At 52.9% G+C, this 25,684-nt stretch overlaps 2 protein-coding genes across 14 annotated transcripts in view; one reads left to right on the top strand and one right to left on the bottom strand.

Moving 5' to 3' along the window:
* The first annotated feature begins 57 nt into the window (after positions 1-57).
* On the top strand, positions 58-9,695 carry LOC106837160 (P2X purinoceptor 6-like). The gene is given in 13 exon segments (XM_014850548.3): positions 58-196; positions 868-1,018; positions 2,372-2,443; positions 5,164-5,239; positions 5,431-5,524; positions 5,598-5,678; positions 5,758-5,899; positions 5,988-6,097; positions 7,423-7,516; positions 7,613-7,678; positions 7,839-7,916; positions 7,999-8,052; positions 8,055-9,695. Coding segments are annotated over 13 exon segments (1,245 nt in total). The 5' UTR covers positions 58-62; the 3' UTR covers positions 8,148-9,695.
* A 186-nt stretch (positions 9,696-9,881) lies between these two features.
* The window catches only part of LOC106837159 (cationic amino acid transporter 4-like), a 40,913-nt gene continuing 25,110 nt past the window's right edge, over positions 9,882-25,684 (bottom strand). For 10 of the 13 annotated variants that reach the window (XM_070516632.1, XM_044775347.2, XM_070516637.1 and 7 more), the window contains 4 exons: positions 12,568-13,586; positions 11,463-12,103; positions 11,100-11,208; positions 9,882-10,997 (listed from right to left, as the gene is read on the bottom strand). In XM_070516632.1, the coding sequence (XP_070372733.1) occupies positions 10,807-10,997; positions 11,100-11,208; positions 11,463-12,103; positions 12,568-13,546 (1,920 nt within the window). In that variant the 5' untranslated portion in view covers positions 13,547-13,586 and the 3' untranslated portion in view covers positions 9,882-10,806. Of the gene's footprint in view, positions 10,998-11,099; positions 11,209-11,462; positions 12,104-12,567; positions 13,587-14,131; positions 14,373-25,684 lie in introns of those variants that run through there. The other 3 variants (XM_070516635.1, XM_070516638.1, XM_044775348.2) reach the window with 3 other exon arrangements.

The raw sequence follows: 25,684 nt of genomic DNA, 5'->3' as shown, positions 1-25,684 counted from the left end.
CAGCTGGGGCTGCAGCAGCTGTGCTGACTCACGCTCCCCAGCAGCCAGCAGGAGCTGAGAGCATGGGCTCCTCAGGGGCCTGGACAGGCTGGGGGCTTCTGGATTACAAAACTGAGAAGTATGTGATGACCAAGAACTGGCGGGTGGGCGCCCTGCAGAGGCTGCTGCAGCTCGGGGTCCTGGTCTACATGGTGGGGTAAGAGAATGGCTCCTGGGCGGGTTGGCTGGAGGGACCCTGACTGGTCCTGTTGGGCTGAGGTTTGGGGGTCTGACACTCCAGGAGCCGGGCTGGTGGTGGTGGAGGGGGCATGTTGGGACAGGGGAGGGGCAGAAGGAAGGATCTCCGTCTGTCTAGAGACCAGCAGGGACAAGAGCGAGCCATGTGCTTGTGTCCTCCTGTGTGCCCAACTGCTCCCTTTCCTGGGCCTTGTCCCCCAGCCCTGTGCTGTGCTCTGGGCACAGAGCAGGATGGTCTTGCCCTGCCCAGGAGGCCCTGGGAGGGCAGGAGGTAGTCCCTGACCCCTGTGAGAGCTGCAGCCCTGAGGTCCCTGAGAAAGGCCACCAGCTGTGCTGGGTCAGGGGAGCCTTTGAGGAGGAGCTGGTGTGGCTGAGGCAGGGGAGGGTGAGGGCTGGTGAGGGAGGAGGTGGGCAGCTCAGTCTGAGTGCAGGGCTCTCCCATGCGTGGGTGCAACGTCTGGCCTGTGCAGGGTGTTTAGGTGGAAATGAGGCTGGGGAAGAGGTGGGGCCTGAACATTGCACTGGGAGCCTATAGGGTGTGTAGGGGCTGAGTGGGCGGGGCCAGCTCTGCTGCAGCTCTCCGCGTGGTGTGCGGGGGACAGGCCACACTGCCCATCGCCTCCTCCCCAGGTGGGCCCTCCTGGCCAAAAAAGGCTACCAGGAGCAGGACCTGGACCCCCAGGTTTCTGTCATCACCAAACTCAAAGGGGTTTCCGTGACTCAGATCAAGGAGCTGGGGAACCGGCTGTGGGACGTGGCCGACTTCGTGAAGCCCCCACAGGTGGGTGTCTGGGTGCTACTGACAGGCGCTGACCCCCTGATCACACCCCTGCAGCAAGTGCGTGCAAGAGGGGCATGTGATGCTAGAGGAGGTGCTGGCACTGTCACAGGGCCGGGCTCAGGAAGGGCCTGACAGAGGAGTGGCCCTGGACAGGCTCTCGGGGACATGTCAGAGGTTTCCAAGTGGACAAGGGGACGAGTCAGGGAGCCGGGCCAGAGGGACTGCATTTACAAAAGGGCATCGGGAAGAGTGGAGGGTTTGGGGGCTCAAGGCTTGAGCTTGAGGGAGGGGTGAGGGCGTGGGGGCAGGGCCTGGAGCTCCTGAATGCTCCCTCCCTGCCCTGGACCCTGTGGGCTGGCTCCTCCTCTGCCCACCCCACGCTGCCTTCCAGCCCCTCCTCCCTCCACCAGATCCTCCACAGCCCCCGTTTCCTCTGTTCTCCTGATGCCCACACTGTACCCCGGGGACACCTGCCCCAGCATAGCTGCCTCCTGGTGCACACCCGCCTCGTCCAAGGGAACCGTCTCCCTCTCCCAGGGGGGCCTCTTTTCATCCAATGAGGCCATGATGTCCCCAGGGCCAAAGCTGGACCCTGCTCGACACCTCCCTGCCCCTCCCTCCCATCCATTCCATCTGTGACAGTTTCCCTGCTGCCTCCACTGTCCCTGTGATCTTCCTGTGGGCCCCAACGTGTGCTCCATGCAGAGGCCAGGCTGAGCTTTCAGAGGTGACTCCATCAGAACCTGCCAGACCTTGCTTGCCACCCTTGGAGGCTCCCTTTCTGTGATGGTGGCCACCAAGTCCCTGCAGATCCTGACTGCTGCCACCCCCGCTGCCCTCTGCCCAGCCCTCCCCGCCCCTTCCTGGATGTGCGTCCCCCTACACGTGCAGAGCTGTCATGGGCAGCACACGGTGCCAGCCACCCTTCCCCACAGCCCCTGCCTTTTCCTGGGCAGAGCTCACCACCTGCTCCCCCGGCCCCCGGCCCTGGCCATGCGTGCAATGAAGGATCCACCTCCCCACTAGCCTGGGCGGGTGCCCGGCTCAGTTTAGCTCTGGATCCTCAGTGCCTAGAAGCAGGAGGCTCATGGAGAATTCTGGTTGAGTGAATGAGAGTGAATAGAGAAAAAAAAGTTGCCTCAAACAGATGGAAGGGGCCTCAGAAATGGCCAGAAACCCAGACAGCCTCCCATCTCTGCCTCAACGCACATCACTGGATGCACAGGGTTGTCCTGGGGCACAGGGTTGATGACTCAATGGGGCAGGACCCCTTCCCTCCCAAACCCAGCTGCCAGCCTCTGGCCTCTCCCATCGAGGAGCCAAGGATGGCCAACCCTGACCCCTGCCTTCCAGGGAGAGAACGTGTTCTTCTTGGTGACCAATTTCCTTGTGACGCCAGAACAAGTTCAGGGCAGATGCCCAGAGGTAAGGCTGCCTGGGAGCCTCCCAGCGGGTCCCTGGTTCCTCCAGCAGCCCTGGGTCACAGCCGTGTCCCCCCTTCTCCTTCCCAGGTGCCTGAGGCTCAGCGTGTGCTGCTGTAGCCCAGGCTCTGAGCTGAAACCTTTCCTGAATCATTTCATTTCGTCTCACAAGCACCCTGCCTGGCAGGAATTACTGCAGGCCCCATTTAAGAGGAGAAGACTGAGGCTCAGCCAGCCTGAGTCACTGATCCAAGGCCTCCAGCCTGTGGGTGATGGGACTCTGCACCCCTGAGAGGTCTGCTTCCAGATCCTTCCACTCTTGTTCTCTGTGAGGTGTCCAGGCCCCTCCCCACCCTGGCCCCTCCTCTGGGCACTCTCCAGGTTGTTAGTGTAACTCTCAGAACTGGTCACAATGCTTAGATGGGCTCTAATAGCAAGCGCTCAGCTGGAAGATCACCTCTCCTTCCCTATGCCCAGCCTCTGTTAATGGGTCCCATGGCAGCTTCCGTTTTGTGGGCAAACACAGCACACTCCTTCTTTTGCGGAGTGCAGGGTCACTTATGTTCTCTGGGTATTTTTACTACAACTGTGGTCAAGCCAGAGTGCCCCACCCTATTCTTGCCCGTTCGTGCAGAAATACAGACTCTCCCTGAAATCTCACCTTTTCCTCTCACCTAAGGACGTACCAGGGATCCAGCATCTGTTGCAGAGCACACTCCCTCTCCTCCCCAGCTGTGGATTTGTTTCCAATTTTTGTTATTGACCAAAAATACACATTAATATAAAATTTACCATCCTAACTATTTTTATAAGTTCCCCAGTTGTGGCTTTTGTGTGACAGTTGGGACCCGGGACACAGCCCTGGAGGCCTGCCTCCATGGCGACGCCTTTCTTTAATTGAGTCCAACACTGAATTGCTTGCTGGGCTGGAGGGTAACTGTGGGGGCCCCTGTCCCCTGAGTCCTGGTCGTTGGTCCCACCACAGTGGCCACATGTCCCTGGTTGGCCCGTCCACAATGAGGTGAGGCATGGATGTGCTGACATTCAGAAACACACACGATATCCTTCCCTTTCTAAATGCTCAGAGACGTCTAGTTAATGTTCGGCTTGTAGACTGTCCTGAAACTGTGCTGGGGCCACAAGTCTGTGTTTTCTGGAATCCGTGTGATCCTCTTTGCCCATGTCCGGGCTTCTGGCCTTTCCCTCGAAACTGCCAGGGCTGAGTGATCCACCAGATCCGACAAGCCGGCTTCCTGAGAATAGCGGAGTTCCTGCCAGCTCCTCTCAGGGGCCTGGTCGTCTGGTCCCTCCCAGCACATGCATTGTGTCCTTGTAGTGTCACAGCCTCCAGCGAACACCTGCTGAGCCTGCCCCAGACCAGGCTTGCAAAACTCCACCCTCCCCACCTCTCGCACAGACAGCGCAGCCAAGGCAGCCAGTCCTGCGATGGGGGCAGAAGCTGCAGCTAGGAGATCCAGGGAGGCACATCAGCCAACACAGGGCCTCGGGAAGGGTTTCCTGCAGGGTGTGAGGCTGGAGGGGGATCTTGAGGATGTCCAGGCAGAGGGGGCTGCGTGGGCAAAGGCCCCGAGCTGTGTGAGATGAGGCCCCTCCAGGGCTCCCTGCACTGAGTGGGGCTGTCCCTAGGTTTGGACTGGGCCCTAGATCACAAAGCCCTGTGAGCCCCTCTCAGGAGCTAAAGTGGATCCAGCAGCAGCAGAGCCACAGATGGGGTCATTGGAGGGGTACGCGACCATCTGTGCATTGGGATGGACCACGCGGGCTGCTGGAGGGAGGTGGATGGGGGCAGAGGTGGGGCCTGTGCTGGTCACCATGGGGTCTGGTCAGAGGAGATGTTGGCCCAACCCAGGTGGAGAGGAGGGGCAGACTCAGGACATAGGTAGGGACAGCGAGGCAGAGCAGGTGGCCCCACACTGTCCCCTGCCCACTTCTCACAGCCCCACCCCCACAAAGTCCCACCATCTCATTTGGCTTCTCTGAGTCCCCAGCCCTTCCTGCCACCCTGGTACTGCATTCTTCCAGCTGCCCCTGAGCTAGGGGCCCTGGACAGTGGCGTCCACCCTCCGCCTGGCGGAGCCATGTCTGTGCCAGTGCCTGACGCTTGAGGGTGCTTCCTCTCCAGGTTCTGGGGCTCCCAGAGAACTCGCCCTCATTCCCTCCTGGCTGATGCCCAGAACTCCGTGACCCTGTGCAGGCACTAACGTCCCTGTTTACAGCAGAACAGGCGGGGACGGGACTGGCCTGTGGTCCCTTGGCCAGTGTGTGTGGTCCACTTCCCTAGAGGCCCCTCTGATGAGGGTCCCATCCTTTGTGTGGCCTCCAAGGTGCCAGCACCTCCACCCTGGCATGAGCTCACCCTCCCAAAATTCCTCCACCTTCCCAACTCGGTTGTCCGAATTGGACCAGAGGAGCTGGGCCTCGAGGAGTCACTTCTGCCCCTCCCCCTCTGGGGACAGAACTGTCAGGAGGGAAGGAGTCTCGCTCCACCTTGGGAGACAGCGCTGCACCCCTATCTGGCCGGGGGGCTGCTCGCCCTCCCCCTCTGACCTCCTCCTTTTATCTGCACCCTCCAGCTTTCTCATGTGCCCCAAACGCAGGGAACCTGGGGGCTAAGCAGGGGAGTGTCCCTGGGGACTGCAGGGCTGGGTCACACAGGGGAGACACCTCCAGAGCCTGGACAGCTCTGCTCTCTCACCACCTCAGCCCCCCTCCATCCCACTGGCGAACTGCTGGTCTGACGAGGACTGTCCTGAAGGGGAGACGGGGACACATAGCCATGGTAACTGTGGGCCCTACTTCTGGAGTCTCCAATGGGATGGGGGTTCAGGGGGCTGGGCTGGGACCCTGGGTGGCTCCCTCATGCAGGCCCAGTGGTGCTTCTGTGTTTCTTCTTTCTCAGCAGCCCCCTGCCCACTCCTTTCCCAGGCCCTATGGGGATTGGAGGCCTGGACTTTGTCTCGTGTTTTCAAGGCATAAAAACGGGCCAGTGTGTTATCTTCAATGGGACCCACAGGACCTGTGAGATCTGGGGCTGGTGCCCTGTGGAGAGTGACACTGTGCCTGTGTAAGTGTCCCCGACACCCAGGGCAGGGTCCCAGGAGCAGCAGAGCCTGCCTCTTACCTCCCCCCACCTGCAGGAAGCCCCTGCTGGTCCAGGCTGAGAACTTCACCCTGTTCATCAAAAACACTGTCACCTTCAGCAAGTTCAACTTCTCCAAGTGAGCATGATGGGTCCTGGCTGGCCCCAGATCCTCCTTGTCCCCTCCTGGCCTGATCCCCAGCTTCACCTCCTCTCAGGTCCAATGCCTTGGAGACGTGGGATGCCACCTATTTCAAGCGCTGCCGCTACGACCCACGCTTCAGCCCCTACTGCCCTGTGTTCCGCATCGGGGACCTCGTGGCCATGGCTGGAGGGGTCTTTGAGGACCTGGCATTGCTGGTGGGTCCATGGGGGCAGGATTGCGGGAGGCCATGGGGAGAGGGTCCCAGGCCCGCGTGCTGGTGGAGCAGTGATGCGCTGTGTGTAGGGCGGTGCTGTGGGCATCCACGTCCACTGGGATTGTGACCTGGACACCGTGGGCTCTGACTGCCGGCCCCACTACTCCTTCCAGCTGCAGGAGAGGAGCTACAACTTCAGGTGCGGCCCCACTGCCCACCCGCTGCTCCTCAGCCAGGTCCTCTCCGACCTGTCCTCCTCTGGTGCCCGGGACAGACCACAGCCTGGCCCATCCCTCTGGATGCTCTGCTGTGTGTGCGAGGGGGGGGTCCCAGGGCAGGAGGGGGTCTCAGCTCCAGGTCCCCCAGCACAGGCTCCGTCCAGCCTCCCTCCTGAGCCCTTTGGCCTCCACCCCGTCTATCCCCACACCCTGCTGCAGCTGGGACCCCTCACCCCAGCCCCTCCTCCACTCCACCCTGCCTCCAGCACCTCCCTCCACGGCACAGGGGCTTTCTTTTTACTTTTCCCTTAAGGTTTTATCTAAAAAAGTACAAGAATCTATAGAAAATTTCAAGGATCAGTACCGTGAAAACCCATAGAGACTTCATCTGGGTTCACCAGGTTTTTTTTTTACCATTTTGCCCCATTTGTTTTCTCTCTGCCTCTCTAGAGTAAGCTGGATATATTTAGATAGATTTCAAAGGAAACCATTTGAAAGTAATTGGCAGATATCTAGACACTCACCCCTTTCAATGCTGTCTTGATACTGAGGACCTTCCCCAGGTGACCGCTGTCCTCTTGTCACACTCAGGAAGTTTAACATTGGCAGATAGATCTAATAATATATAAATTTCCCCAGCTGTGCCAATAATAGTTCTAAATCTTTTTATTTTCTGACCCAAGATGCACTCAAGGCTCTTGCCTTGCATGTATTGTCATGTCTTTGAGGTTCCTAAGCAGAACCCCCATCCTTCTGCCCCCTCATGTCACCTCCTCATCCTCATGCAGACATGCACACAGCCACCAGGCCTACAGGTGCCCGCTGGGCCCTGCCTGGCCTGGCTTCGCTGGCCCCCCAGCCCTTTGCAACCACATGGGGCTAGAGCCGCCCACGCCCTGCTCCCCTCCCCTCTGCGCTCTCCCCACCCTCCATCTCTGCCTGGAGCTCCTTCCTGAGCCCTGGGAATCCAGACTGAGGGGCTCCTGGCAGGAAGTCTTCCCTGGTTCCCAGAGGAGAGTGAGTGCCCCTCTCTGGACCCCACAGCCCCGGGCCTGCCCCACCTCCCCCACCCCGACTGCCCATGTCTCTTTAGGGACCCTTCTGTCCCCATCCCCTCAGCAGGCAGGGAGCTTCTGAGAGGCAGGTCTCAGCTTGCTTGTCCCCTGTGTCCTCAGCAGTGACACAGGGCTGAGACCTAGGACTCAGGCTGGGGTAGATGGAGTCAGTGGATGAGTAAGATGAGGCCTGTGAGGGCCAGGCCACACAGGAGTGGGCAGAGCAGCCACTGGACTCTCTCCTGCCCCAGGACAGCCACTCACTGGAGGGAGGCCTCAGGCGTGGAGGCCCGGAGCCTGCTCAAGCTCTACGGGATCCGCTTTGACATCCTCGTCACTGGGCAGGTAGGGGTCAGGCTGGGGTAGGTGGGGTGGGCAGGGGTGAGGGGCAGGAGGGAGTGGCAGCCACAGGCAGAGAGGCTCAGCCCAGGTCTCTCTCAGGCAGGGAAGTTCGGGCTCATCCCCACAACCATCACTCTGGGCACTGGAGCGGCCTGGCTGGGTGTGGTGAGTCTGACTTCGTGGCTCCCTCAGGCTGCCAGCAAGCACGTGCCCCCCAAGTGCCCCCCCGAGCCCCCTGTGCTGACATCCAGTGTCAGGGTGAGGGCTGGGGAGGCAGTGGAACGGCAGGTTTGGCCATGCCATGGGTCTGCCCTGCCTCTCCCAGATCACCTTCTGCTGTGACCTGCTGCTGTTGTACGTGGATGGAGAAGCCCATTTCTACTGGAGCACCAAGTATGAAGAGGTGAGCTTCCAGTCTGCCTGGACCCTCGGCTACACTTTGGAGGATGGTGGCTGGAGCCCTGATCTGCTGTCTTCATCTGCAGGCCAAGGCCCCGAAGAGGACTGCCAACTCTGAGCAGACAGGTGGCTTCCCCACCCCCACATCCAGCTGCCCAGGTGCCTTAGAGGGGGCCCAGCACCTGCCCCCACTGCTGCTGCTGGGAGCTGGACGCTGTCAGCAGGGTGGCCCTGACACCCACTCGCTGGCCCATTCCTGAGGCCTGTAGCCTTTCTCTGCTGGTTGGGAGTTGGGGGGTGGGAAGGGTGGGGGCCCTGCCTTGGGGATTTGGATGAAGCTCTAGCAGGACCAGGGCAGAGGTGGGGGGAGAATTCCACCCTTCAGCTCCCAGGCAGCCTGTCCGTCCCCAACTCCAGCCTCGGCAGGTGCTGCCTGGGGACGACAGAAGCCAGTTTTGTGCAGAGACTGCAGGGAACAGACGCAGGGCTCTGGTCCAGTGGGTCTCCGGCTGGGGCTGGGGCTGGAGACGCTCTACCAGGCTCCGTCTCCAGCGTTCCAAGCTGCTCCCTGCTCTCCAGCTGTCCACCACACTGGCTGTGGTCACCTCCGGCCCTGCCTGGCTCCCAGCCCTCCTCCCCCTGCCGCAGCCCCCTCACAGGGAGAGCCCCTGCCCTCTCAGCTGCCCCTCACTGGGGTCTGTGCAGCCAGAGTCCAAGGCCAGGGAGAGGCAGCCTGACAAAAGGAGCTGTGGCAGCTGCTGTGCTGGGTTCCTAGGGCAGGGCCCCTCCCAGCACTGGGTCTCATCCATGGAGTGGAGTGTGGTGGGCAGATGCTCCAACCCCCTAGGGCCCCAGGCAAGGGCATAGGACCCCCTTGGGCCCATACCTGCTCAGCTGATGAGCACCAGCCCCATCCTGGTGGCAGCCCTGGGACTGTGGAAGGCTGGGATGGGCGGGGGGGTGGTGGGGAAGGCGCTGAGTTGGTGGGCATGGGGTCCTTTGGGACCTTCTGTCTGTCTCCTTGGTGACACCAGCTCAACGCTCTGGAACCTGCACACCAGGCTTCCTAGGAGCCATGGGGTGGGGAGATTGTATATCTGGACACATATGTCTCAGCTGCCAAAGGTCAAACCTGAAAACGTGTCTGGGCACCTGCCCACCCAGCCAGAGGCACCTATACGAGGACCACGCTCTGACCAAAACCCCAGGGGGAACCCAGGGGCTGGAGAGAATGTCCCTAATAGAGGACATGGAACCCCCAGCAAGCTGGCCTGGTTCAGGCTCTGGAATCCCCCTGGGGGCCTGAGTCCTGCCTGCTGGAGAATTTCCCCGTGTCCTGGCCCCATGGTCAGGAGGGGAGGGATGGGGCTGCAGGAGCCAAGCCCTCTCTGGATCCCAGGGAGGAGCAGGGTTTGGGGTACCCACCCCATGGAGACAAGGGGCTGCCTCCTCATGGGTCCCTGGTGAGCAGGGCCCTGCTGGCAGCTTGCTGGTGGAGCGACATGGGACAGGCTGGGAAGGGAGGCCTGGGGCTCATGCTGGACAGCATCTGGAATCATCTGGCACCTGAAGCCTCAGCAAAGCCTTGGGGTCCCTGCTGCCTCTCACCCCAGGGCAGTGTCCATGCGAGGTGGGTTCAGAAGGGCCGGGGTGAGATCATGGCCCTTAGGCCTGGTTATTGGAGTGGGGTCATGTGTCCCTGGTTGTCCTTGGGGCCCAGAGAAAGTGATGTTGAGGCTGCAGAGAGTCGAGGAGTAAAGCTGCCAAAGCCAGCGGCTTCCTGTGTGGTCCTTACAGGCAGAAATGGAGAGGTGGAGGCATCTATGGTAGATGGAGCATGGCCTTGGGGAGACCACGGGGGGTGCAGGGTGGGCCTGGGGACCCCCAAGGATGGGGACCCACCACCACCAGGTGGGCTGAAGGTCCCTGGAGCAGGCCCCGACACTTGTGCACCCACCTGCCCACGTGTATCCCATCCCGAGCCTTTGTCACAAAGCCCTGAGGGGGCGGCAAGGAGAGAGGCCGCTGGAAGCTGCAGGCAGCCCTGGGCTTGGAAACAGCTGTTGCCTCAGTCTGCACGTGGGTGCACACCCAGCGGACCATGTGGGCCATGTGGGCCTGTGCCTGAGAGATGCGTGTGCCCGGGCAGGGGGCCTCTCCATCCGGGGCAGGCCTCAGGACATGCCCTGCTCTCTGGGAGGCCTGGGAAACCGAGGGAACCCCACAACTCCACCACCCTTTCTAGGCAGTCTCCTTGGGGTCCAGGCTCTGCTCTCTGTTTCAGTCCCCAAGGGGACATCTGGGGAGCCTGGGAGGGAGCCCGGCCCCACCCTGTCAGGGACCCCTCTGTGCCTGGTGTGTGTTGCTCCCCTCTGAGCTGGGCAGAGGGCACTGGCTTGAGGGCATGACACAGGGACATAGGCCTGGCCATGTCCCTGACTCAGTGCTGTCCTAAGGCTAGCGTGTCCCCCTTCTGGAACCTTGGCATCTTTGCTGTGGATTGAGGACAATCATCTGGTTCCCAGGGGCAGGTGAAGACACATTGACACAAAGAACACCACAGTGGACACAGCAGCAGGCCACGTGGTTGGCCGAGCAGCTATTATTGTGGGTCCCTGGGGTTCGGGCTTCTTCCCTGCCCGCCCTACTCCACCTGCCCAGGTAGCTGGAGTTGGTCATAAGCTGGAAGGCGCTGGGCAGAGTTCACCACAGCAGTGCTGGCCACAGCCCACTCCCAAAGACTCGAAGCTCGGCACCTGGGCTAAGGTCCTGAGGTCCTGAGTACCCCACGGCATGGGCAGGCCTGCAAACCTGAGCTGCCCTGGATAGAGGGGCTGCCAGCCCCTCCGGCCTCCTGAGGAGGTGGGGGAGGGAGGGCAGGACCCCAGCAGTACTCATGGACTGGTGGGCTGCTCTGTGTGGCCGGGCTCCTTGGCTGGTGCCTGGCTGGGGGGCTGCACGGCCTGCACCGTTGCCTCCAGGCTGCTGCTGGGGTACACCACGTAGTGTGTGGGAGTCAACTCCGACCTCTCCCGCTGGTTTTCCTTGCTGTGCCGGATGCCGTAGCCAAAATACACCACGAGTCCTGAAAGGGTGACACAAGCCTGAGGGGCAGGTCCCAGCCCTGCTTCCCTGCTTGCCCTCCCCCTGCAGCGCCCCCCGGGGTCCCAGCCTGGCCCCCACTCACCGATCAGCAGCCAGATGGAGAAGCGCAGCCAGGTCAGGTAGCTCAGCTTCAGCATGAGGACGACGTTGAGGAGGATGCTCAGGGCTGGAGTCAGGGGGGCCATGGGAACCTGAGGGGACAAGGGCTGGGCTGGGCTGCAGGGAAGGGCTGCTGGCCCAGGGCCTGATTTCTCGGGAGTCCGCAGAGCCCTTCTCTGCCTCTGGAGATTCCGGAGACAAGGGCCCACCCGCCATGCAGAGAGCAGGGTGTGGGGCACTGGCCTCCCCCACCCTGAGGCCCTGGTGCATCCTGCCACGGCAGAGGAGGAAGGGGCAAAGGGAGCTGGCTGGGCTGAGCATGGTGGGTGCTGGCTGGAGGAAGTACCTGAAAGGTGTCCTGCCGGCGCTGTTGCTGGTGGGCCCCCAGGACGAGGAGACTGAGCAGAAACGTGGCGGAGCTGAGCAGGAGCAGCAGGGTGTAGCCCCAGGGCGGGAGTTGCAGGGCCGAGTCCCCGAAGACCAGCACACAGCCCAGGGTGATGGCCGAGGCCACCAGGACACCGAGTGCCCAAGCCACGGCGGCTCCGGGTCTGCACCCACCCAGGAAGCCGAGGTAGGGCCTCAGGGCTGGTCGCAGCTGCCCGGGCTCAGGGGCTGAGGCTGGCTCTGTGCCCACCAGTTGTATGTGGTCTGAGAAGGAGTTGTACTCCTTGGCCATGGGGCCAGGGCTGGCTGGGCCCAGGGAACTGGCTGGAGGGGCCTTTTGGAAGCGTAGCACAATAATGCTCGTGGCCACGAAGGTGTAGGCCATCAGTGTGCCGATGGACAGAAACTGGACCAGTGCCTCAAGGTCCAGCAGCAGCACCAGGAAAGCCATGAGGGCCCCAAACACCAGGATGCCCACCACAGGCACCTGGGTCCGGGGGTGCACGTAGGCAAACACATGGAAGAAGAGCCCGTCAACGGCCATGGCATAGATGATGCGAGGCAGGGAAAAGAGGGCGGTGAGCAGGACAGTGTTCATGGCTGTGACAGAGGGTGGGAGAGAGGTCGGCGTGGTGGGCAGGCCCACCAAGGGCTGCTGCTGGGGGCCAGGGCATGGGTGGCCCCTTGGGAACATGGGCATGAGTTTTCTGGGCTCTGAGAGTGAGCCTGAGTGTATGTGGGTGCTGGATTGTTCCCCCTCACCACCCAGGAATGGGACACCCCAGTTGAGGTGACAGGCCCACTGAAGAATCTGATGGGGGCTGAGTCCCTCTGCCTGGCAGGATCTGGAAGTGCATGCCCAGAACTGACATTCTATGTACAACTGGGAGGGGCGGTGAGGAGGTCCCTCCCAACAAGACCGGGTGGAGAGTCTAATCATTAGCACCTTCCTGGGCCCAGGATGCAACTGGGAGCACAGGCCCAGATGGAGATGTGCTCCCTGGAGGCTTAGGGCAGGGCCCCACCACCCTGTTCCCTCCCTCATTGTCCAGAAGGCCCCTTACCGCAGATGGAGCCAGCCGCCACGATGAAGCCCGCCCAGCTATAGCCTCGCTGGTAGAAGGCATCAGCGAGTGCTGAGTTAGGGTCCAGGCTGTGCCAGGGCACCATGAGGGTGAGCACAGTGGAGACGAGGATATAAGCACCAGCCGCCAGGCCAAGTGAGATGGCGATGGCCATAGGCACTGCTCGCTTCGGGTTCCGGGCCTCCTCGCTGGAGGCAGCAATGACATCAAAGCCCACAAAGGCGTAGAAGCAGGTGGCAGTGCCAGTCATGATGCCAGAGAAGCCAAAGGGCGCAAAGCCGCCCTCCTCAGCGCTCCAGTTGTGTGGGCGGGCCAGGACAAACCCCAGGATGATGATGAAGAGGATGATGGCCAGGCTGATGGCAGAGAAGGTGTGGTTGACCCAGGAAGAGATGCGGGCTCCGCAGGAGATGAATGTGGAGGCCAAAAGTACAATGCCAGCAGCCAAGAAGTCCGGGTACTGGGCCAGGAAGGGCACCTGCAAGATGCCCACATGGGACTCGGTGAAGTTGCGGATGCGGTGGCTAAAGATGGAGTCCAGGTAGCTGCTCCAGGCGCGGGCCGTGGCAGCTCCACCAATGAGGTACTCAAGGAGCACATCCCAGCCGATGAGGAAGGCCCACAGCTCACCTATGGACACATAGGTGAACAGGTAGGCAGAGCCAGTGCGGGGCACACGTGCCCCAAACTCTGCATAGCACAGGGCTGCAAGCAGGGAGGCCACGGCGGCCACACCGAAAGACATGAGCACCGCAGGGCCAGCCATCTCCTTGGCCACAGTGCCTGTGAGCACATAGAGGCCTGAGCCCACCATGCAACCCACACCCAGTAGGGTCAGGTCCAGCGTGGTCAAGCAGCGCCGCAGCGATGTCTCCATGGTGTACTCCAGTGGCTTCAGCCGGTTCAGCTTCTGGCAGAAGCGTGCCAGGCTGGCAGTGCTGGGCAGCTCCTGGGCCATGGTGGGTGGCTGAGACAAGCACCAAGCCAGCTGCTGGCACCTACGAGAGCCAGAGAGGAGTGATAGGCTGCCCTGGGTCCTGTCCAGCCTTCAGTCCTTGCTCTGACCCTACCCTGGGGACCCAAGCCTGGAACCACTGGCAGCTGGAGGGCTGGATGAGGCAGGCTCAGGGCCTGCCAGCAGGGTGGGCAGGAGGCCACAGGGAAGCATGGGGATCCCTTCGGCCTGCCTCCTGGGCAAGGGACTGGATGTTTGGGAGGGGCTCTGAGAGTGGGTAGGGGACAAGCTAGGAACCGCTCCAGTGGTCTGGGATCTCAGAGCAGGGTGGAAACCAGAGGATTCCCGGGAGCTGAGCCAGGTCTCCAGGACCCGGAACAGGAGTGACTCTGTGGCCCTGGCAGCAGCCCAGGCAGCCACCGGACCTCAGACAGAGGCGTTCATCCCCCCAACCCCCGCCTCGTCGGGCTGGTGTATCAGCGCACCCTGCTCTGAGCCTCAAGCCAAAGCCTCGCGCTCCGCCCCCGCGCCCCCACACGCTGCCGCCGCTGCGCTAGCCACTTCCACCGCGTCCCTGTCCCCAGGTACCTGAGCCTTCGCCTCCTCTCTGGCCTGAGTCCGTCCCCACAGGACTTACTGTGACTCACCTGCTGTCACCGCCTCCTCCGCTCTGCGTGCTGCGCCCGCCCCGCCCGCGCCGCCTGTGCGCAAGGCCCGCCCCATCCCGGGCTCCAGATCCGGCGCTGGGCCCTGCCTCGCGGTCCCACGCGTACTCAGCCCACGCTACCCACTCCTCACACGGTCAAGACCAGCGCTCCCCAGGTTCTAGGTAAGCCCTGTGACTGTGCCCGGTTCACAGATGAGGAAGCCCAGGTCCCCAGGTAACTGACTAGCCCAGGTCACCAAGGTGGCCTTGGGAGGCCAGTGGAGGCCAAGGTCCAGGTCTGGGTGGGGTCTGGAGCCACTGCTGCAGACACCTGCCTTGATCCCTCATCCCAACACACGGACTCCACCAGCGGGGCACCATCCAGGCCCCTCGACCCTGGGAGGTGTGGGGGCTGCGGGAGTCAGGCAAGACGCTGGTAAGATGAGGGTGTGAATGTGGCTGAGAGGCCCTGGGCAGTCCCTGACCTCTGGCACAATGGGATGGCAGTAAGCCACCCTCACCCACTGAGGAGGAAGCGCCCGGCTGTGGGGAGGGTTCTGTGAATTGGCAGAACTTGTGCTGGCTGTTCTGTTCTGAGCTTCCAGCTACAGACAGTGTCCTGAAAGGAGGCAAGCAGACCCCTGGGGACCACCTCCAGCCCTCCAACTTGGGGCACCCGTAGGGCCCCTCAGACCCCAATGGCAGCCCCTCCCAGCCCAGGAGCACCTGTCAAGCTTGGAGGACCCTGGGGGACCCTAACAGCAGCTCTCACTTGTGGATATCCGTGAGAGGTGTTGTGGACTGAGCATCTGCTCCATGCCAGTCCCTGCATCATGGGGATCCATCACCTGTCTCATCATGTGACCATCACAAACCCCCTCAGGCTTATTTATTCCTGGGGCTGAGTGGTCTTTGTCCTTCTGCTCTTCCCACTCCTTTGAAAGTGGAAAGGCTGGTGTGACAGGGTGTGAACTTGTTTACAGCAAAATGAGGACCATCCATCCAAGCAAAGCAAAACCAAAACAGTCATCCTCTTCCCCCAGAACTCTCTCCATGTTGTCAGGTTTACATGCAGTTTGTGGAATAGGACGTTAGGGGCACCTGCAGGCTGTCTGGCTCAGTGGCTGGTGACAGTTTGGTGGACTCCCAGGCGAGATGGTGCCACTTAGAACACTCTGCCTGGGGCTGGCCCCGTGGCTGACTGGTTAAGATCATATGCTCCGCTTCGGAGGTCGAGGGTTTCGCCGCTTCGGATCCTGGGCACAAGCATGGCACCACGCATCAGGCCACACTGAGGCGGCATCTCACATATCCCTTCTGGTATGTGGCTGACGTTGTCTTGAGGAGCTTCTCAGATGGGCTCCCACTTCCTGCAGGGGTGACACCTCCCGCACCTCGCTCGTTGTGGCCTAAACATAACTGAGCAGAGTTCCTTGTTCTGAAACGCCTTCACAGAAACCCAGAAAAATGCATTTCCAACCAAGAGGCCTGGGCAGTTGTGTAACAGGAGCTCCCCCAAGGCCTGACCGACGGCCACTTGAGAGCTGGAGTGCAGGGTTTCAGAGCACTGACTTTTTATCTTCCCAGAGAGGGGCTCTCACCGTACCCCTTTCACAGGGGCCAACATCCAGTGGATACTCGTGGCCAAGCATGGTCGACGCAGTAAACTGTAAACATCCAGGGACATGGCTGGGCCAAGTGCTGGACCCCAGCGAGCAAGGCAGTTACACAGAGCAACACATGGAGATGCAGTGAAGAGAAAGCACCAAAAATACAAGGAGAAGAAGAGAGAATGCTTCCTACCTCATCCTACACAGCCAGGAGCACCCTGACACCAAACCCAACAAAGACATCACAAAGAAAGAAAACTACAGACCAATATCATTTATGAATATAGATGCAGGACTGCTAGACTGAGTATTAGCAAATCGAATCCAGCAACATATAAAAAAGACCAAGCGGGATTTATCCCAGGAATGCAAGATTGATTTAACAAATGAAAGTCAATCAGTGTAATATGCCATACTAATAGAATAAAGTACAAAAACCACATGATGGTCTCAACAGACCCAGAAAAAAAGTCCACAAAGCTGGACTAGAAGAGACCGCCCTCAAACTGATGAAGACCATCCGTGAAAATCCCTCGGCTGCTGTGCTCAGTGGTGAGACACTGAAAGCTTTCCCTTTGCTCAGGAACAACATCGGGAGGTCCTCTCTTCACTTGTATCCAACATTTTACTGGGGGCTGCCAGAGTCCCGCCCCGGCTGAGTCCAGGTTCCTGAGGGCTGGATGGCGTCGGCGCAATGAGGGGAAAATAAAGAGGATGTGAGACTTGGGTTGGTGTTAGCAAGTCCAACTTTACTGTGCACAGTGTCATTTATATATTTTTCAGGATTAGTACAGAAATAGCTCTACAAATATTCTCAGAGAGATAAGGAAGTAAAAAACAAGCACAAGAATATTTATTAGCATTCTATTCTATAGAGCATAAGGTTAGTGGTAGTCTTCTCCACAATTAACTAGTGTTTGTTGTCTCTAAGCTAAAAGAGATAGGTACCTAGACATCTGTTGTAATTCATGGTAAAGTTAAATCAAAGAGAGAAGGTCCAGACCTCCGGACAGGACAGCATTCCGTCTGGTTACATCCTGGGGGAGCCATCCCCCATACCTCAATCATTTACACCATTAGTGTGGATGGTTAATGGGAACAAAAGGCGACTCCAGGGTATCTTATCCCCAGGGCTATCTGCATTCTCAGAGGGCAGTTAAACATCTTTACATTCCCGCGCCCTTTAGGGGGTGAAAGCATTCCTTTGTCTTTTAGATTGTGGAGCTAACAGTCCCTTAAGCGCACTGCCCGGAGAAGATATCATTTTGTTAGTAAAGTAAAGGGCTGAAAAGCTAAGCTAAACTATATATCTTCAAGAATAAAAAACAGAGGGGCTGGCCCCGCGGCCAGTGTTTCGTTGGTTGGAATCCTGGGCGCGGACATGGCACTGCTCATCAAACCACGCTGAGGCAGCGTCCCACATGCCACAACTAGAAGGACCCACAACGAAGAATATACAACTATGTACCGGGGGGCTTTGGGGAGAAAAAGGAAAAAATAAAATCTTTAAAAAAAAAAAAAAGAATAAAAAACAGAAATAAGTATAGACATAACCTTGATAAAAAGCATGCATAAAATTCAGAAAGTGTCAGGGATGTCGGCCGGCCATTCTTCACCGAGGGGCATCCCTGCACCCCTCGGCCCTTCTACTCATCAATTATTTATTATTTATTGCTTTTAGGAGAAAACCTCTATAACATTTTAACAGAAAGCAGAAGGTCAAGAATAATATATAGATACTTCTTGATCATCCAATTAACCAGCAAACTGGGAAAGACGATGCATATGTATTTAGACAAAGAACTGGAGGGAGAAGGAAACATTAACCAGATGGAGGCCATAAACCTAATTCGACATCTTATCTGGGCAGGGTTCCTTTCTGCTTGTCTCAAAAAGGGACTATGTGCTCCTCCATTAATTAACTGAAAAATATCTTGAAAGTTACCTGCAGGTGGTCACATTCTCTTACTATGTCTAATTTTCCCAGGAGGTAGTGCCTCCCAAGCAGCCACCCAAAGGAGTGAAGACTGGAGGTTAAGAAAGGAAAAGGAATGAAGGGCAATTAAAAGCAGCACAGGTTTCAGAACTATGTGAGGGGCCGGCCGGTTATTCTTCACCAAGGGGCGACCCTGCACCCCTCGGCGTTAATCGGCTGGACCCTGTCAAACAGCTGATCAAATGATGTAGCCACGGCTCCCGGCAGGGGGCTCTGGTCATGACAATTAGGGGAGAACACGAAATAAAAGGAATCCAGATTGGAAAGGGAGGAGTAAAACTATCTCTGGCCTCAGATGACATGATCTTAAGTAGAGAAAAACCCTAAGGAATCCACACAAAAAATGTTAGAATGGATAAACCAGTTCAGCAAAGGTGCAGGATACAAAATCAATATACAAAAACCTACTGTATTTCTCTACACTAACAATGAACAATCTGGAAATGAAATTAAGAAAACAATTCTGCCTGCTTAGAGTCAAAAAGAATAAATTTATGTATAAACATACTTAGAATAAACTTAACAAAATGAATGCAAGACCTGTACACTGAAAACGACTAGACATCTTTGAAAGAAATTAAAGAAGACCTAAATAAGTGGAAAGACATCCCACGTTCATGGACTGGAAAAGTTAATATTGTAAAGATGGCAATACTCCCCAAGCTGGTGTAGAGATTCAGTGCAATCCCTATCAAAATCCCAATTCCCTATTTTGCAGAAATTATCAAGTTGATCCTAAAATTCGTGTGGAGATGAAAGGGACCCAGAAGAGCCAAAACAATTTTGACAAAGAACAAACTTGGAGGACTTACACTTTCTGATTTCTAACCTGACTGCAAAGCTACAGTAATCATAACAGTCTGTTACTGAAATAAGGAGAGATATATAGATCAATGGAATAGAATTGAGAGTCCAAAAATAAGGGCAATTAATTTTTTTTAAATGTATAGCCAGTTGATTTTTTTAAAAAATAGACTTTATTTTTTAGAGAAGTTTTAGATTCACATCAAAATTGAGCAGAAGGTAGAATTCCCATATACACCCAGCCCCTCCACATGCACAGCTTCCCCACTATCAACATCCCCCACCAGATTAGTACATCTGTTGTAACTGTTGAATCTAAAATGACACATTATTATCAACTACAGTCCATGGTCTACATTAGGGCTCACTCTTGGTATTGTACATTCCCTGGGTTTTGACAAATGTGTAATGACGTGTGCACACTATTACAGTAAGCCCTAAAAGTCCTCTGTGCTTCACCTCTTCAGCCCTTCCTCCCCAGTAAACACTGGCAACCACTGATCTTTTCACTGCCTCCATAGTTTTGTCTTTCCAGAATGTCATATAGTGGGAATTACACAGTATGTAGCCTTTTGAGATTGGCCTTTTTCACTTAGTAATATGCATTAAGGTTGTCTTATGTCTTTTCCTGGCTCGATAGCCTTTATTTTAGACACTGAGTAATATTTCTTGTCTGGATGGTCCACAGTTTATTTATCCATTTGCCTACTGAAGGACATCCTGGTTGCTGCCAAGTTTTGGTGATTATGAATGAAGCTGCTGTAAACATCCATGTGCAGGGTTTTGTGTGGGCACAAGTTTTCAGTTCATTTGGGTAAATGCAAGGAGTGTGGTTGTTCAATCGTTTCTTTAGTTTTGTAAAAAACTGCCTAACTGTCTTCCAAAGTGGCTGTGCCATATTGCATTCCAGGCAGCAATGAGTGAACATTCCTGTTGCTCCACATCCTCAGCAACATTTGCTGCTCTCAGTGTGTTGGATTATTGCCATTCTATCAGGTGTGTGGTGGTATCACGTTGTTCTTTAAATTTGCAATTCCCTAATGACATATTATGTGGAGCATCTTTTCATAGGCTTATTTGCCAACTGTATGTCTTCTTTCATGAGGTGTCTGTTCAGATCTTTTGCCCATTTTTAATTGGGATCTTGGTTTTCTTATAGTTGATTTTTAAGAGTTCTTTGAACATTTTGGATAACAATCCTTTATCAGATATGTCTTTACAAATATTTTCTCCTAGTCTGTGCCTTGTCTTCTCATTCTCTTGATGGCCAGTTGATTTTTTTTTTTTAAGAGGTGGCTGATTAGCTTTTCTTTTTTTTTTCTTCTTTTTTATTGAGTTATTGATAGGTTACAATCTTGTGAAATTTCAGGTGTACATTAATGTTTGTCAGTCATGTTGTAGGTGCACCATTTCACCCTTTGTGCCCACCCCCCACCCCACCTTTCGCCTGGTATCCACTAAACTGTTCTTAGTCCATAATTTTAAATTCCTCATATGAGTGGAGTCATACACAGATTGTCCTTCTCTCGCTGGCTTATTTCACTTAACATAATTCTCTCAAGGTCCATCCATGTTATTGCAAATGGAATGATTTTGTTCTGTTTTGCAGCTGAGTAGTATTCCATTGTATATATGTACCCCATCTTCTTTATCCATTCATCTGTTGCTGGACACTTAGGTTGCTTCCAAATCTTGGCTATTGTAAACAGTGCTGCAATAAACATTGGGGTACATAGGACTTTTGGGATTGCTGACTTCAAGCTCTTTGGATAAATACCCAGTAGTGGGATGGCTGGATCGTATGGTAGTTCTATTTTTAATTTTTTGCGGAATCTCCATACTGTTTTCCATAGTGGCTGCACCAGTTTGCATTCCCACCAGCAGTGTATGAGGGTTCCTTTTTCTCTGCAACCTCTCCAACATTCGTTGCTATTAGTTTTAGATATTTTTTTCATTCTAACGGGTATAAGGTGATATCTTAGTGTAGTTTTGATTTGTATTTCCCTGATGATCAGCGATGATGAGCATCTTTTCATGTGCCTATTGGCCATCAGTATATCTTCTTTGGAGAAATGTCTGTTCATGTCTCCAGCCCATTTTTTGATTGGGTTGTTTGATGTTTTGTTGTTGAGTTGCGAGAGTTCTTTATATATTATGGAGATTAGCCCTTTGTCAGATATATGACTTGCAAATATTTTTTCCCAGTTAGTGGGTTGTTTTTTTTGTTTCAATCCTGTTTTCATTTGCCTTGAAGAAGCTCTTTAATCTGATGAAGTCCCATTTGTTTATTCTTTCTATTGTTTCCCTTCTCTGAGAAGGCATGGTGTCCGAAAAGATCCTTTTAATACTGATGTCAAAGAGTGTACTGCCTACGTTTTCTTCTAGAAGCCTTATGGTTTCAGGTCTCAACTTTAGGTCTTTGATCCATTTTGAGTTTATTTTGGTGAATGGTGAAAAAGAATGGTCAATTTTCATTCTTTTACATGTGGCTTTCCAGTTTTCCCAGCACCATTTGTTGAAAAGACTTTCTTTTCTCCATTGTATGCCCTCAGCTCCTTTGTCGAAGATAAGCTGTCCATAGATGTGTGGTTTTATTTCTGGGCTTTCAATTCTGTTCCATTGATCTGTGCACGTGTTTTTGTACCAGTACCATGCTGTTTTGATTACTGTAGCTTTGTAGTATGTTTTGAAGTCAGGGATTGTGATGCCTCCCGTTTTGTTCTTTTTTCTCAGGATTGCTTTAGAAATTCGGGGTCTTTTCTTGCCCCATATGAATTTTAGGATTCTTTGTTCTAACTCTGTAAAGAATGTCATTGGGATTCTGATTGGGATGGTGTTGAATCTGTAGATTGCTTTAGGTAGAATGGACATTTTAACTATGTTTATTCTTCCAATCCATGTACATGGAATGTCTTTCCATCTCCTTACGTCGTCATCCAATTCTCTCAGAAAGGCCTTGTAATTTTCATTATATAGGTCCTCACTTCCTTAGTTAAATTTACCCAGAGGTATTTTATTCTTTTTGTTGCGATTGTGAATGGTATTGTATTCTTGAGTTCTTTTTCTGTTGGTTCATTACTGGAGTATAGAAATGCTACTGATTTATGCAAATTGATTTTATACCCTGCAACTTTGCTGTAGTTGTTGATTACTTCTAACAGTTTTCCAATGGATTCTTTGGGGTTTTCTATATATAAGATCATGTCCTCTGCAAACAGCGAGAGTTTCACTTCTTCCCTCCCTATTTGGATTCCTTTTATTCCTTTTACTTGCCTGATTGCTCTGGCCAGGACCTCCAGTACTATGTTAAATAAGGGTGGTGATAGAGGGCATCCTTGTCTCGTTCCTGTTTTCAGGGGGATGGCGTTCAGTTTTTGCCCATTGAGCATGATGTTGGCTATGGGTTTGTCGTATATGATGGACAGTTGATTTTTGACAAGAGAGCCAAAGCAATTCACTGGGGGAGAGAATAGCCTTTTGAACACACTGTGCTGCAACAACTGGATCTCCACATGCAAATGAATGAAGTCAGACTCCCACCTCACACCACTTACAAAAATTCATTCAAAATGGATCAAAGATCTAAGAGCTGAAACTATACAGGCATACCTTGGAGATGTTGTGGGTTCTGTTGCAGACCACTGCAATAAAGTGAATGTCACAATAAAGTGAGTCACGTGAATTTTTTGGTTTCCCAGTGTATATAAAAGTTATGTTTACACTACACTGTAGCCTATTTTATGTCTAAAAAAAGAATTACGTACATTAATTTTAAAATACTTCATTGCTAACAAATGCTAACCATCATCTGAACTTTCAGTGAGTTGTAATCTTTTTGCTGGTGGTGTTGTAATCTTCTTGCCTTGATGGCTGCTGACTGATCAGGGTGGTGGTTGCTGAAACTTGGAGCGACTGTGACAATTTCTTCAAATAGCCAACAGTGAAGTTTGTTGCATCAATTGACTCTTCCTTTCACGAATAATTTATCTGTAGCATGTGACACTGTTTCGTAACATTGTACCCACACTAGAACTTCTTTCGAAATTGGAGTCAGTTCTCTCAAACCCTGTGAGTGCTTTGTCAACTAAATTTTTGTAATATTCTGAATTCTTTGTTGTCATTTCAACAATCTTCACAGCATCTTCACTAGTAGATTTCATTTCAAGAAACCACTTTCTTTGCTCATCCATAAGAAGCAGCCCCTGATCTATTAGTTTGATCCTGAGGTTGCAGCAATTCAGTCACATCTTCAGGCTCCACTTCTGATTCCAGTTCTCTTGCTATTCCCACCACATCTGCAGTTTCTTCCTCCACTGAAGTCTTGAGCCCCTCAAAGTCATCCATGAGGGTTAGAATCAACTTCTTCCAAACTCCTGTTAATGTTGGTATTTTGACCTCTTCCCATGAATCATGAATGCTCTTAACGACACGTAGAATGGTTTTTCCTGTCCAGCGGTTTCTCAATTTACTATGCCCAGATCCATCAGAGGAACCGCTGTCTATGGCAGCTATAGCCTTACAAAATGTATTTCTTAAATAATAAGACTGGAAAGTCAAAATTACTCCTTGATCCATGATCAAAGTGACTGCCCAGATCCTGCAGAATGGATGTTGTGTTAGCAGGCATGAAAGGCTTGTAACTTCTCCAGGAACTCTTATTTGACCATCCCTATTTCCTGAGACTGAAGGAAAATTTTAAATCAGAATTTCCCTGAAACTCCTAGGAAAAAACTTGCATTTTTTTCTCTCCATCCTTTGAAGTTGTAAATTTTTCCATTTTTTTAGAATGTAAACACTCCAGGAGATAACAGCCCACAGTCACCTGAGACTCAACCTGGCTAGCTCAATCAGCAAAGCCTGAGGTAAAAGAAAAAGAAGGGGGGAAATGTTTTCTTTTAAATGCAGGCTGCTAGAGAGGGTCTCTCCCCAAAAATCTAATTCATCACATCCTTATCTAAAAAGATAAATCTTAAAAGTCTTCTCCACAAATATTAACAACAACAAAAACTTTTAAGCAGGTACACTTAACTTGTTCCATCTGCTAGAGAGACAATTATTAATAAAGTAGGGAGTTTTGTATTCTACCTGATTCATGGCTGAAAATTTTTTTTTGAGGAAGATTAGCCCTGAGCTAACTGCTGCCAATCCTCCTCTTTTTGCTGAGGAAGGCAGGCCCTGAGCTAACATCCGTGCCCATCTTCCTCTACTTTATATGTGGGATGCCTACCACAGCATGGCTTTCCAAGTGGTGCCCTGTCTGCACCCAGGATCTGAACCAGCGAACCCCAGGCTGCCAACGCAGAATGTGCACACTTTGCTGCACCTCTGGGCCGGCCCCTGAAAATTTTTAAATCAAAGCTATAAGATCTGTCTGTGTCAGCCTATATATATGTATGTACATTATATATGAGTGATATTTTTCTACCTCGAGATGGTATTAACAAAATTATTTTCTAAAGAGTTCTATTTAATGAACTTAAAGTAAGAGCTTACATATATTACTTCTAAATATAAAAGAAACTAACCCAAATGTTTTTCAAATTAATATGCTATAAAATAATCCTTGTTAATTAAAAGCTTGTTTAAGTTTGTTGGTTTAATTAAAATAGGCATGTCTTCAGAGTTATCAGCACTGGATATAATGGAAACATACACCTTTTATTCTACCTGGGTTATTAATCAAATACGCTCATGTTATCACTGTTAGAAAATTTGTCAACAAGAAAAGATTAAGTTAAAATGATAGCTAATTGCTTTAATGTCTCATGAAATTTTCATGAATAGTCTAAGTATCATTGTTAAGAACAAATGAATTATATAGATGCTAGTTAAATAAGGAATTTTAAGTGCAAATATTGTTTTATGTATACTTCAAAGTAGCTTCTCCAAATCTTTTGGAACTTGAAATCTTAGAGTTTTGCTAAATGACAATAAGTGATGGAAAATTCATTGAATATCTAGACAAGAAAAAATAGATCTCCAGATAAGATAAAACAGGAATATGTTAATTACTGCACAGGGGGTTTGTTGATGCCAATAATCTACAATCAATCTATAAATCAAAATTGGGGTGAGTTTATTATAAGCCAGATCTGAGGACTAGCCCAGGGCCTTCTTTCCCCAAGGAAGGAAGGGCATCAAAGAAGTGGGGTGTACAGAGTGGCTATATTCCATCTTGGAACAAAGAGCATACACCAATCACATATGACAGGAGTGTCCCATTTACAGTTGTCATGAGATTGCTTTGCTGGCACAACAGATCAGTGGTCAGCAGGTCGGTGGTCATAAGATGGGTGGTCACAAGGTGAGTGCAGCAGGTCAGCAATTAATCCTTAGTTTAGGGAGAGATGCTTATCCTTAAAGAAATGCTGATATGGGGGAAGTTACATCCCTATCTTTAAGGGCATCATTCTTGTCTTGGGGACATAGTAAATGCTTAAAGCAGGTGTACAATGCATGTTCAACAGGCCATGTCAGGCCCTTTTGGAAAAACAAGGTGAGGCCGAATTAGTTTCAATCCAAATGGTTCCCTAATATACTCCACTATATCCTATTACTTGTCATTTACTTATCATTTTACCCTTTTTGATCTATAATCTTTTGATAGAAAGCATTGATGATCAAAATATTGTCCCTCGGGACCAGAGTGGTTGCTGTCTGCCCTGGGTCCATCATGTCCCTCAGTGCCAAGCTTTTATCTCATTTGTCCAGTTGTCCACATTGGGGGGAAATAGTTGGATATAGTGGACAAGCATAGAGTTGTATATATTAACAGACAAGCATTTCATAGGTTTTTCAATTAATTTTAGGTTGTTGCACAAACACTGTACATGTGTTTTTCCATGACTCCTCATGCTCACATTGTTTACAATTACAATTGCAATCTGGATCAAAAAAGGAAACCAATACCTGAAGGGGGCCAACCAAACAAATCAAGACTAGCTGTAGGATCGCTTAAGACATTGACCTGCTTTTCCATGTGCTTTAGCAGAGATGACACACTGGAAGATTCATCAGGTATAAAAACACAGCATTCAGTTTGAAGGACTGTACATGTACCACCTTGGGATACAGATAGAATATCT

Source organism: Equus asinus, chromosome 8 (assembly GCF_041296235.1).
Source record: "Equus asinus isolate D_3611 breed Donkey chromosome 8, EquAss-T2T_v2, whole genome shotgun sequence".
In the NCBI taxonomy this organism is placed as follows: domain Eukaryota; kingdom Metazoa; phylum Chordata; class Mammalia; order Perissodactyla; family Equidae; genus Equus; species Equus asinus.
The sequence above is the reverse complement of the archived record's forward strand: the minus strand, read 5'-3'. Positions and strand labels throughout refer to the sequence as shown.